At 32.8% G+C, this 13,913-nt stretch overlaps 1 protein-coding gene across 8 annotated transcripts in view; it reads right to left on the reverse strand.

Annotated features, from left to right (window-relative positions):
- Window positions 1-13,913, reverse strand: part of Traf4 (TNF receptor associated factor 4) — a 491,235-nt gene that overhangs the window by 29,178 nt on the left and 448,144 nt on the right. For all 8 annotated transcript variants that reach the window (XM_085812792.1, XM_085812788.1, XM_085812794.1 and 5 more), the window contains one exon: window positions 6,738-6,842. In XM_085812792.1, coding sequence (XP_085668918.1) covers window positions 6,738-6,842 — 105 coding nt within the window. The remainder of the gene's footprint in view (window positions 1-6,737; window positions 6,843-13,913) is intronic.

Below are 13,913 nucleotides of genomic sequence, written 5' to 3' on the forward strand. Positions count from 1 at the left end.
GATATATGAGAGGCGCCACACACAGAGAATGTTTTCGACTTTTTTTGATAGCAATCAATATCAGATTCTTAGAGCGAGAAGCAAAAGAGTGAAATGATTTATCAGCTACATATGGCACAGTAAATTGCTTTCCACATATCTGGCTTATCACAGTTTATTTCCTTGAAGAAGAAATAGTGAGATTATTGTTTCTTCCGGATTCAGAAAGAAAAATTCAGAATGAGAAGTAAACTAGACATTATTAATTTAAGCTGGATAGGAATTTTCTATCTACAGTTCAGTATTTATTTTAGATTCAGATACAGATATTACTGTTTACACATGAGAGGATCCAATAGTCCGTTGAGATTCACAGAAATAATTTAGCTTTCCGATTTCCGATTAGTATTTTGACCTCCGCAATCTTATTTAATATTAAATATTATCAAGCTACTTGAAAAAAAACTATACTAATCAAGATCAGATTCATATATAACTAAAAATAAAAACTATACAATGAATACGCATACCGATGGCATTAATAAAATGTCAAGAAACAATAATAATGGCAACGCAAAAATAATATCTTATGTAAAAATTAAAATACTCGTTTAAATTCGATAAATTTGATTAAAAAGCTCATATCGTCTTTATGAGCAGTCTTACGAATTTGTTTTTAGATACATATGATCAAGAATATAAGATAGCTAAAAAATTATTTTTTACTTTTTAATTCATTTACCTAAAATTGTGTAAAAATTTAATAGTTAAAATTAATTAAAATTAAAAATTTAATAATTTACATAAATTGTGTAAAAAAGAAAATTTTAATAGATTTTTTTAAATCTTTTTTTTAATGCATGAATTTGGTCTTCATTTACATAAAATTGTGAAACTGAGAGAAAAAAAAATTAATGGATGTTTTAAAAATCTTTTTTAAAATGTTATTAATGATATTGTAGGATTCCTTCATTGTGCAAGTCTAAGTTACAGTTGGATGTGAAGAATCTTAAGAACTAGTAAGCGAATAATCGCTTGAGTTCGTGAGACAGTAAATAAACTTGGAAAGGGTTAAAAAACCCTTTATTATTCAAATAAGATTTAACAGAACTCCGTCTTGAAGTTGTACAATAAAGCCGACACTCGGGCTTCAACTTAAGAGACTAAGAATAATACTAAATTAATTTTAACTAAAAAGATATAGCCGAAGCTATCAAAATTCTAACAGAGTTGACCCCTTAACGCTAATTGACTGCGAAGCTATCAAGGGCCTAAAGTACGGCCGAGCGTAATAATAGCTTACGAGAGAGTAGCCTAAAAAGGAGGACGCGTGCAGCCAGAATATCTGGTATCTCTCTCTCTCTAAGACAGTAGATCTTCGCAGTTAAATACCGCTCTCCCTCATTAGCATTCAGACATGATTCTAAAACTATGTTCTGGCCTGAAGTGGTAAGTTGAAATTAAGAAGCGATAGGAAAGGAAGTTTAATCCAAAATTTAACTGTTAATAAAATTAACACAATTGTTTACGTTTCTGTGTCAGAATGGCACCGAAATGGATGATGTAGTTTCGATTTTAAATATCCTTAATAAATTCAACCACTCTCGGTCTATTTAAACCAAACTGAATACATTTAATAATAAAATATTCATACGTAAACATTTAGTAATAATTCAGCAATACAGATAAGCTTTAAAATAAGAATTACAACCGTTACATGTCAGCTACGCTTTTTGCGACCGAATTCTACGAACGACAAGCGTATTGCCAACGCAGGGCAACGAAAAGGTGGAAATTAATTCGATAGGCGTGGAAGTAAACAATAATCCTTACAATATTATAACGATATTAATAAGAAATTTTAATGTTATTAATGATAATTATATTTTAAATGGATTAATGATATTAAATACATCAATAACCCTCTGATCTACAAAATCTGCTTTAACCGAAAAATCCCGCACAGGAAGTTCGTTCAAAAAGATGCACATTAAACACAACATAGAATTTATTTCTTCCGCATTAAAAATAGAAACAAATATAAAAAACAAATGAAATTAAGTTGTGAAACGGTGAGTGGTAGAAATATTTGCTATCGGAAACGGTATATAGGCTATGTCTACATTCCTCACAAAAACGAGCTTCGAAGTTCTTTCTTCCTTCGTACATCGAAAATAAACCAACCAACAAACAAACAAACAGCGCTAAAAAAAAAAATCGATTCTATTCCTTTTTCTCATCTCGAAACATGCCATCAGAGCCCGCGTTAACTCGAATTTCGCTCTAAGTACATCATTTATCTAATGCCCTGCGCAGTAGTTTCTTAACTTCGGTAGAGAAAAACGTGTAAGCTGCCGATTTCGAACATCGAAGAACTTCAGCAAGAATAGTTTTAAGTCGTTTCTTCTTTCCTTCATTAATGAGAAAGAGATACAGTTGCAGTTTTCATTTCGAAAAAATAAACTCTTCACATTTTACGACTTTCGCGCCAGAAAGTTGGGAGGGGGGAGACAAAAAAAAGCCATCGATAAATATTGAAATTGTTTCTTTCTTTTTTTTTTCTTCTTTTTCTTTTTTCTTTTTTTTCTTTTTTTTTTTTGTTTAAAAGAAATACGGATGCGTTATTTTTCAATAAAGCTGAAAGAAAGTACAGTTAAATGCGCTTATGAAAGCAGCTCAGTAAAAAGGAAATAGAACGCAATGAGAAAATAATCGTTTGTCTTGATAAGTTTCTTTTACAAACTAGAAATCAATTTCTTTCAAAGGAATTAGATTGTTTTAGGCTTTTATCTGGCAACACTCCCGGATGGAATGATTTATAAAATTCTTTTTATTAATTACTTTTTAGACCATAACTAACTAATTTACTTCAATTTGTAAATAGTTCCTGCCCAAGAGAAAATACGGTTTCTCGAAATTTGTCGGGATTGGCAACATATTTAGGCGATGCACTCAGTGCCAACTACCGGGAAAATGCAGCGGATGATGTCCACGGTTAAGTCAGAATCGCTGTTAATTCGAGAACGGTTAAAAAAATATATAGAAAAGAGGAATAACCCGTAAACACAAAAATAGTATAACAATTTGCCTGTACTTTCAAACAATTTAATCTGGAGAATAAAATCCATTAAGTAAATTCAGTATTCAAAACCAAAAGAACATAGCATAAGTAACGGAAGAACGAAGAAAGGAAGTGAAGTTACAGAGCAAAATTTACAAAACAATTTGATGTCACGGAGTTCAAACTCGCGTAGCTTTTCATAATTCAGAGTTTACATACACGTTCAGAATTATGCGCAAATAAATTACGTATTATTGTGGATAACTATCATAATAATATCATCAGCTATCGTTGTTGTTTTACAGTTCTGTTTTATGTTAATCATCCGAATTGTAATTTGCCCAGCATTCCACAACAACAAACGTAACTTTTTTTTAAGGCAGGTCTCGCTTAATTCACTTTCGAATAATCAGGATTCGACTGTATTCAGAAATTTTCGCCTTGGGAGTTTATGGGGGCTAGCAGGAAGATATCTTCGAGACGATTTCGAAAATCCTTTTCAACTATGAGAAGAAAGCCGGAATTTCAATCTCAGAATGTAACGAGCAACAATGGTCAGTCTGAACGTCTAAGTGATCCTTTCCGTGAGGATCAAAGATTTTGGCGCCGAGTTTAAAGCTTGACAGCGATGTACGGAATTTTCTAGCACCTTAAAGTTGAAAACCAAATTAATGAAAGTCGTTTCTTTTTGCGAAAAATCTCTGGCAGTACCTTGAGGTATCTTTCTCTCAACTATATTAACATGTCCCAAACTTTAAAAAGTTCGCAGAAAATCCTTGCACGGAGGTTTAATTAAAAATTTTGAATAATGTTAGGTGCGTACGAGTTCGTAATAGATTGAATACACACAGGTCCGATGTCAGGTTGATAAAATATATTTTATCAAAAGAAACACCTCAGAGTTCTTGAACTTTCCACAGAAATACTCGTACAGGTATTCACAGTAACACAGAGTACAATCAGTAGTTCACACTTCAAACTACTAAGAACTAAAAGTAACGCCAGCAAAACGCATCTAAAAGGCGAAGCTTTCAATACTGTGAAGTCGCTCTGAACTAACAACAACAACTACTGCTGACAGCGGATGCTCTCTCCGGCCTTATATAGTTTCCACCCGCCCGCCGAGTTATTTCTAGTACTTTCTGTTTCTCGAAATTACTGGAAGGCAATACGTAGTTCGAATTACGATTACAGCTAATGGTGATCAATTACATTAATTCAATTATAATACTTATTACGGTGACACAGGCATCGGACCCAAATGTTGCCAAATGGTCGCCAAGACTTTTGGCAATTTCTCGCTAAATCCGTTGCCAGCTGGGCGATATCTCCCCAAATTACCATCTTTGCAAATCGTTGACGAAAACCCAAATCCACCCCCCTCCCCTCAAATAGACTTTGCTCAAAATGCCACATGATCCAAAATTGCTTTAATTCCATCTGCACTTCATCATTAACTACACCGTTCCAAATTTCATTTCATATAGTATATTGTCTTGTAAACAGTACACGACGATCGAGTTGACAGCCGGGCTACGAATGCCGAGTGGGTCGTCGAGTGCAAGAGTCTCGTAGTGTATCGCGGTCAGTGCATCGTCAAGAGAGCGTGTTGAGCTCCGGGAACGACTGAATCGAAGAGTCGGGAGCCGTGCTCTGTGTGTCGTCGAGTGCATTACGAGTTGTAGCGTGGAGAGTACGTGGAGTTCCGAGAAAGACCGAGCAGAGTCGAGAGCTGCACTCTGGTGCTTTGATGTGAAGCTGTCTCCACCGTTATTGCCTGACAGTGTGAAGGCTGTGCCGCTGATTGTTCCAGCGTGTTTTAGTAGATCTTCGACGATTGTAAAAGTGTTTTGGAGCTGTCCTGATTAATATTGGTAAATAAAAAAGTGTGTTTTGTTACGTCAGCAAGTGTCGTCGTTCTATGAACATGAAGGAAGAAAATAACGCAACAACTGGTGTCAGAAAAAAACGTAACAATATAGTATATTGTCTTGTAAACAGTACACTAATGCTCCTTAACAGCCTAACCTTAGTAGTGCAAGTTTCATGCACATGACATGAATTTTCCGCGATCTTTAAGAACACGAGGTAATGATAGCCTTGAAATCTATTTTCTTTTCTGGGACACTAAACATAAACTGCTGCGATACTGAACAGTACTTTTACACACGTAGTAAACTAAAAGAACATCTAAGACGTGAAAAATCATATAAAGTTTACATTTAATGAATTGTTCCGGTTCATTAAAAATATGTTCTGGTTCATTAAAAAAAATCTGATATGGACACGACATGACTTCCTTGTACGCCTATATACATATTTTTGCTACACATAATTTTAAACTTATTCCTTCGAATTATTCTAACTTAATTAACTGATTCCTCAAGGCAAGTTAAAAACAATATCACAAATTGCATTCTTGTATTTTTATTTATTTTTTCATAATGAGTATAAAACTTTCTCAAATATAAATATAGGAACCGAGAGACCGCATTAAAAGTCAGATTTCGTTAATTGTCAAACTTTTTTTTTTTTTTTTTTTTTTAAATTGACATTGTTAAAGCATGAATATTTTCGTGATTTAAAACACTTCTGTAATTGGAAGTATACGACTACGACCAAATGATTATGAAAATAAAGTTGAGGTAAGGATTTCTAAGCTGGTTAAGAGGGGAGGTATATAGTATATATAAACCTATGCTTCTGCTGCCATAAAAATCCGAGTAGTCCCGAATATAGTCCCAAATACATTTCATCGTTCTACAGTTAATCGTTTTCGATCTATGCGAGGCACATACATACATGCAGACGTCACAAAAAATAATTTTTGAATCTGTTATGGAAAAAAAATGTCTTTATTCTCTCAGTACTTACAGACACCACGCAAACAAATCTTCCAAATGAATACTGGAACGTTCAAAATGTATATTTCTGTTGATATATGATACGCGGTGTTTTAAGTAAAAAGCACTTATGCATAGACAGCTTGAAACATGGTTATCGAACCAACCCATTTAATATTATCAAGGGATTTCACTTTTGTTTTATAGATACGCAAGAGCAAGTAATTTTGTAACAGCTACTAACAAAGCAACTATGCAAAACTGTAAAATTTATTTGTAGGGTAAAGGGAATAATTAATTACTAAATTCTTCTCTCCCAAATTCAATACTGAAAGACTACTTCCTTTGTTGCATACGTGATCTGAAAATGACTATCTTTTGCTGCATACATTTTACGACAAAAACTATCAATTTACGAATACAGGAGATGTCTCAAAAAATTCTTTGAGGCATATTTAAGGTTACTCACGAATAAAATCTACGGAAAAATAGTTACGTATACCGAGTATATACGGATGTTTACCTTAAAAAATACGGATATTTTACGTAAATGCGTTTAAATTTACATAACTGTTGTATCTAAAATCAGTGAAATGTACGAAAATTACACGCAAAGTCTACTACCAAACACAGTTGTTTCATGTAAAAACACCAAAGTTTTTTTGGGATGTTTTAAATTTTTCACTCGTATTTTATGCAAAGGATCATTCGTAAATTGCACGCATTTTTAGCGTTCAACTTACAAATGCATATTGCGAGTGTCAGGAATAAATGCGGCCAATAAGGTAGATTTAAGTTCACTAGTTCAGTTAAGTCAATGCAAATATGAACAAAAATCTCTAAAGGAAACTAACCTGTAATTTCCTCAGTTCATCAGACCATTTGCAGCCTTCTTTGTAATGAATGCAGTACACCATGGATCCCATAATAGCTACTTCTGCATCAGGGTCTGGGTAGATCTGAAAGCAGAAAACACTAATTTTAATAATACAGGAAAACATAATACTATAAGAATAATTCTATCGCTATCACTCTACTATTAAATATTTGAAGTAACATAAGTAGATCTCACAGAAAGCGGCATGACTTACAGAAAACTCAAATTTTGATCCCTAAACGACATATGCCTCGTTTTTAGGCAGTTTTATCTAGGCTGATTTCCCTATGTATTAGAACCAACTTTGAAATGAATTTTTGATCTACTTATAATCGATTTTCTGCAAATTTTGCACACGTCCATGTTTGCGAAGATATTACAATATTTCACAGTGTGTGTGTGTGTGTGTTTTTCTCAAAATTCGATGTAGATTTTTTTTCTTTGAATGCTGAAACGATCTTCTTCAGATTTTGTGGGCAAATACTTTTACATGGTGCTCAAGGCTCTTGCCAATGACAAAAGCAATCTTGTAATCCATGCCATGATGAATTTCATGAGCTTCTGATGTTACTGTCAGGCAAGTGAGATACGTCAAATCATCAACAACAATAGATTTTTTTTTGCTTGCAATAGATCGGAACATAATCTTCCGAATGAAGTTCATCCGGAATGTCTGACGTAATTTACTATTTTTTCGGCGACTTTTGCAAAACTGAATATATGGGCTGCCAACAAACGTTTCTGCTCATAATGACAGATTTTTAAATCAAAGTTGTTAAAAAAGAAATTGTAATGAATCCAATGTAATCTTACACCAATGGGCAGATCGGGTAACAATGCCGGAATGACTTCATTGCTATGCTGAGAGTACAGGGAAGAATTTTCTATGATTAGAGGAAGCGATTATTTTCACGATTTCCCCCCCCCCCATTCTAGATGAACAAAAATATAAAATAAAACACGCGTTTAGTAGTTACATGGCATTAGCTAAAAGATAAAAAAAAAAAAAAAAAAAAAAGATCGTATGTGACACTCCTTCCATTTAAAAAAAAAAAAAAAAAAAAAAAAAAAAAAATAACCCACACACACGCACAGGGGACCATACAATCATTATATTGTGATAGTATTATAGTAACAGAATTTTCAGAAAAGGTAGGATTGATAACATATGTAATATGAAAATTGTTACTTTTTACCTTATTCTAGCATTCCTTAAAGTTGAAACTATCAATTTTATTACACCCCTGTATATTTAGAATTAAAAAAAACTGATATCTGAAGACTTCATGTATAATTACAGCGCAAAAAAAGATTATCGTTAATTTTTTTTTTAAATTAAAATATCTAAAGAAGATTTTCAAAAGGTCATACAAATACTTCAGTTTTCACCGCAGATAAAAATAATTTTTACTATTGTCGATTCATAAAATTTAAATCTTTACTGTTCAATAAGATTAAAATTCAACTGCAAATGTATGTCTGTTTCAAAAGTTCTAGCCTTTGTTTCCGCATTTCTTCTTTGAACAATCGTATAAGTAATATCAAAATATTAAAAAACATTTTTGAATAAAATAATAATAAAAAAAGAAGTGTTAAAAAGCTTGGCAATTCATATGCTTCAGATTTATGAAACTTCGTCGTAACCATTACCCTTTATATATAATGCAGATAAATAATGTATGTAAAAAATAGTTAGAAGTTTTGTAATGGCTTTATCATAGGGAGCTAAAACACTATTTATGACACTTGCAGTATAAATAAAACTGCTTGGAAAATATTGTTAAGAGATCTAAATAAAATGATTTTTTAAATTATTAACTTAACACTGCATACGGAAACACAACACAATCGAAATTAATTCATCGCTGATTGAAAAATGGACATTTATTTCGGACGAGATTTTAGTCTCTTCGAAGCATAAATGTTGAAGCTCTTCTTGTAGCAAAATATCTAAAGTAAATTAATAATTGGCAAGATTTTTACATTCAAATTAACAGTTCTTTTGCTTATGAAAACTTCAAGATTTAAAATTAAAATTATTTTGACTGATTAAAAAAATTAGCTCTGACAAAATTCGAAATTCTTATTTGCAATAACAACCTTTGAATAGGTCGATAGCAATGAATTTGAAGAAATAATTTTCATTATTCTTTGGCACACAAAACGACAAACTTCATTACCGAAATTCACCCTTTAAATGTCATATAAAAGCATTAAACGTTCAGATAAAACAATAATTGGACAGAACTTCCCATTTCCATTTTGGCTTTGTAGTCAAACTTCATAAAGCCCGATAAAATCTGGTTCTGCATTCGCTGTCCACAAATACACTAAAAACATCTCTCGAAAACGTTTACATATGTGGGTATACACCTTAAAAGCTTTTATGACAAAAAAGCATTAACAATTCAAAGAAGAATACCGAGATTATAAAGTGAACGAGAAAGATAAGTCCTTCTGCACTATTTTCTTCGCTTGTCACTCCATACTTTTCAAGCAACAGTACCATTTCGATTTTTATCTTTCCTTTCAAATAAATAAATAAATAAAGTCAACGGGAAGAGCTGTAAAAACGGGAGAGTTAACTTGGACTATACCCTGGCATTAGGCGATAAGACGAGGCTTCCTTATTTATTTTTTCCCCGAGTATTTTCTTTTTTCTTCTTCTTTATAAAGTGCTATAGAGAAATTGTTGATGAGAATCATATTTCAAGAATGCATTACATGTACACTTCCTAGTAATGGAATCTAGGAAGATACCCTTTTCCTTTTTTAATGCAGTTTAATTTCATGTTATTTTCATTTCTTCCTTTTTAACTTTTTATGTTACTTACTGAGTTTAAAGTTCGTGTTACGTTTGCAAAGAAGAGTCACCAATATATGACTTACATGACCCGAAGTCTGAATATATGTACGACATAACATTTTATCGAATATATAATAAAATTTTATAAAACTTGTATATTCAGCAAGGATGCCACTTAAACAGGAAAATGAAATTCTCTGACTTTTCAAGGTTTTGCAGATGTGTTTTAAGATAATTCTAAGAAAATTCCAGTAATGCGCGTTGGTTGTGCTAAAAGGTAAATTAATTATGGTACCACTTGAAAACACAAAAATTTGCCAAGTTGTTGTTTTCCTCAATAAATTTCTTTTACAAAAGCTCAATAACTTTCATTTACCCCCCCCCCCCCAAATTCCTTACAATACATTCCATCTAAGTAATGTACACGATCAGAAATGAAATTCGTTGATTTTTCACTACAATGTCTGATATTTTAAACATTGGATTTTTTCCACCATTAATTGTAATAAAATTATGTCATGAATGACAGCTTTATTGTTTTAAAAAGTATTATAAATAAATTCTGGAATGGAAGTTATTGTTTACAAAATGACAGAGTGGGGGCCAGTTATATCTATCCTAATAAATAGTATATAATTGCTAAACAATCACCTCAGTTATATTACAACATTTGCTAAATTCTGAAAGGTTTAAAAAGCTGTCTTTTTTTAAGAAGTCAATAGATATGATGAAAAACTTTTAATATAAGCATACATGATACAAATTAAATGTAAATTTTTATTGGAATTCGAGACAAAATAAAAAGAGGACATTTAGAATATTTAAAAAAAACAACATTAATTTTAAAAAAATACTAATGAAAAATAGGCACTAAATTAGATTTTTTGTTTTAACGCTGCAAATTGTAAGTCAATTGAAGAAACATATCTGCTTAATTTTCATTTCTTTCTTGACTTCAAAATTTTAATCTCTGCTTGTGCTTTTTTGTCTAATAATATTTTTTATGCTTATTATTACACAACACAGTTTTTTGTTTTTGAGTGCTTGATGAGCAGATCTGGCATATCGTAACATATCATATTTAAATATTCATCACACCTTCATTTACTTCTATGGCATCATAAACAGTTCGAAAGAATATAAATATACGTAAAATATGCTAGTTCTATAAGATCTTACAGCCTGACAGATTAACAAGGAATACGATTCTCGCCATCCCTGCGCAGGTTCCTGTCGTTCAATACGAAGATGATGCATTGGGCATAATTACGCCATCGACATTAGTATTCGACATCTACAAGATATACGTGAATTTATATATTAACGTGTTTTAAAATTTGGAATATTTGGTATAAGCCATAACACCAAAAAATGTGCTGTATGCACTTAAAATTATTTGAAAGAACGAACAATGCACCATTTCTTTTCCCGCTCGTGCGCATCGAAAAAAGGGAACGGAAAATAGGTTACTATAAATTAAGAATTCCGCGAAATGAATTATTCCTGGCAAAAACTGAAAAAAAAGTGCGCCAAGATAAATTTTTAAATTTCTCGATACGTTTTTCAACAATTTTTACAAAATTTAACATTTAGGCGTAATTTGAGTCGTAGAATCGAAATATAAAAAAATCAGTATGTCATTTCAGAAAGTTCCATTCTGTGTCAAAATACCGATAGAACAATGCTATATAAAAGTCTAATATATATCCTAAGTCGCGTTTTCGAGAAATGAAAAACGTAGATTAAATTCCGCCAATCGTTTCATTCGAAAGGGAGAAGAAGAACAGTTCCTTCCCTTTTTTTTTTTTTTTTTTTTGTGCTAAATGTACCAAAATCAGTTTACTGCAGATTAATTCAAATTATAAAGCTCAACACGTTTCCATATTTCGTACATCTATTTAGAAGTGTTTGCAAGGCAAATAAATGACCCTTCTTTTGTCCTCCACTTTCTCTCTTTTTTTAATAAGCCCATAGAGGCATTAGCCAAGAAGGGCTATTAGTCTTGAAGCAGCATTTTGCGCTGAATCACTTTTCAAATTGTTGCCACCAAATATTATCGCCCTGTATTATATTTACAAAAATTAAACAATGAAGAATCTGCATGAATGTATGTATGCTTCTGGCATTGTGAAAAAACAACGGTACCTACAGCCACCAAATTCTGAATAACGTAGTCCTCCACCCGAATATGAGCACCTGGAAGCCCGAATTTGGAATTTTGTTTTACTGTCTGTTTCATGTTTCGTGAAAATTTAACGAATTTTTGATTAACATACACACCGATTTCTTTCAAAGCGAGTAATGGCAACATTGTGCGGAAAAAAGCATTCTTATCTCCAGCGCGAGAGACTGTGTATCGAAAATTTTAAAGAAATGCTATTTTAAATGTTTTGCAATATTGCTACTGAAATGAATTTTATGTGGTTTAAGTGCGAAAGAACCTTATATTTAATAAATAAAGGTAACACACGAAAAGTTCTAAAAGGAGGGAAAACGCCCCTTTGGGGGTAATATAAAATATGAAAGTTTTCCGACTTCCTTCCCTCCGATTGAATTTCTTCCCAAACACAGTGAACCTTACTAAGACGATGACCTCCCGAAAAAAAAGAATATCTGAGAACAAAAATAAACATCAGTATTGAACATTACATCTCTAAGATAACTTTCTGCACAGAAGACGAAATCACTCGGTCGTCTTAAGTTGGTATCACACAATTTGGGAAAAATAGCTATTTCGCAACTTTCTTACGTAATTAAAAACATCCAACCACAACTGACGTATAAATCTACTATATAAAGGAAAACAGGTCACACATCTTTCTTTCAGTGATAAAGCGGATGAAAATTGTTCCTAAAGGCTGATAGGCTGAAACAGAGGGATCTGTGATAGCCCTTTTTAGAAAGGGTTCACTTTTAGGAAAGTTTTGAAAGGATTTTGAAAAAAGGATCTTGTCGAATACATTTACTCCTCAGACGATATCTCAGATTTTTCTGGTCAAAATAAAATGGCTGATTCACGGTCTGGAAATTTCAAACTTATTTGTACGCTAATTTCATGTTTCTAGCTTTAATGCTCCTAGAATTAATTAACGACTGTAAACGTGTCTTAGGAGCTCTTTCTGAATGTAAATACCGGCAAATAAATTATGTTTTGATTCTTCCTCACATATTATCCTCAATTACTCCAAATCCACGAATCCGTAGAACGCAATACTATGTTAATCAGCGAAAAGCATTTTCCAACAATCGAAAGCAAGAATTTCATTTCTTTATTAATTCCCTTCTGTGAGTTATAAAATGTAAAGTAAAACCTTTTTATGCGGCATACGTTTTGGTAAAGACAGAAAAAAATTTCCTTGAAAGCTGTCAGAACATCCTTGGTCATATGTGACTAACATTCAAATTGGGGTGCCCATATATGTCGGGATATTAATAGAATTTAAATAAAGGGGGAACTGATATACAAAAATTATAACATTCAAGTCGCTTTGATAATTTGATTTAAAATTCGTCGCTGTTAGCTATCACACGATTTTACTTTTAATCACAGAAGACGAAGAATCCTATGGTAAGTAATTTAAAAGAGAAGGGAAAAAAAGAACAGACGAGAGGCCTCGGCGGGTAGGGAAAAAAGCACAGATAAGGGAGGGGATGTGTGGAGGGAGTTGCGTATATCGAACAAAAGCGCGAATGTTCCTCACGAAAAGAGTACTTTAATTGAGGTGACTGTTATACCACTGAATAGGCCTCTGCCTCCTAATCAAGCACCCTCGATCAAGAGAGGACAAAACCGATCCAGCACTTCCTTGCTTTTGTGTCTGTAGATAGGCAGACCACTCACTGAAGGCGAATTTCAGATGATCTTGGCAAAGAACTTAGTTTGAGTTGCTCTCCAGATAACGAAAGTTCATCCAAGACAAAGCGACAAAGATGTTTGCCTTTTGTCTTTATGTCGATTCCTGGTTCTTTTTCGGTAGAAACAGGAGTTCCCGAAACGACAGCATTTGAAGATTTCCTCTAAACAGAAATATCGATTAAATGCCTTGCCCTAAGAGATTAAACGGACATTTTCAGTCTTTTCTACATTTTGTTGAAATAGCCAGCCTGTCGCAGTTAGTAATAAATTTTTGCTTTTACTTAGTGCTAATGTATTATGCTGTTGCATTCGTCTTCTGAGCGTCTTCTGAGTCGCAGGCTAAATAGTGCAAATTCACGAAATTTTCGCAGCCTTTGGCTTAAACTATTTCGCGATCGAGAATTTACATTAATATTTTAAAAGAGAAATATACACCAGAAGAGATGCAATAATAGAAATGGCTAGTATGTAACTAAATTAACAAATTATTA

Source organism: Stegodyphus dumicola, chromosome 3, assembly GCF_044657685.1.
Source record: "Stegodyphus dumicola isolate Sdum_Otavi_A_Nest chromosome 3, ASM4465768v1".
NCBI classification, from domain to species: Eukaryota; Metazoa; Arthropoda; class Arachnida; order Araneae; family Eresidae; genus Stegodyphus; species Stegodyphus dumicola.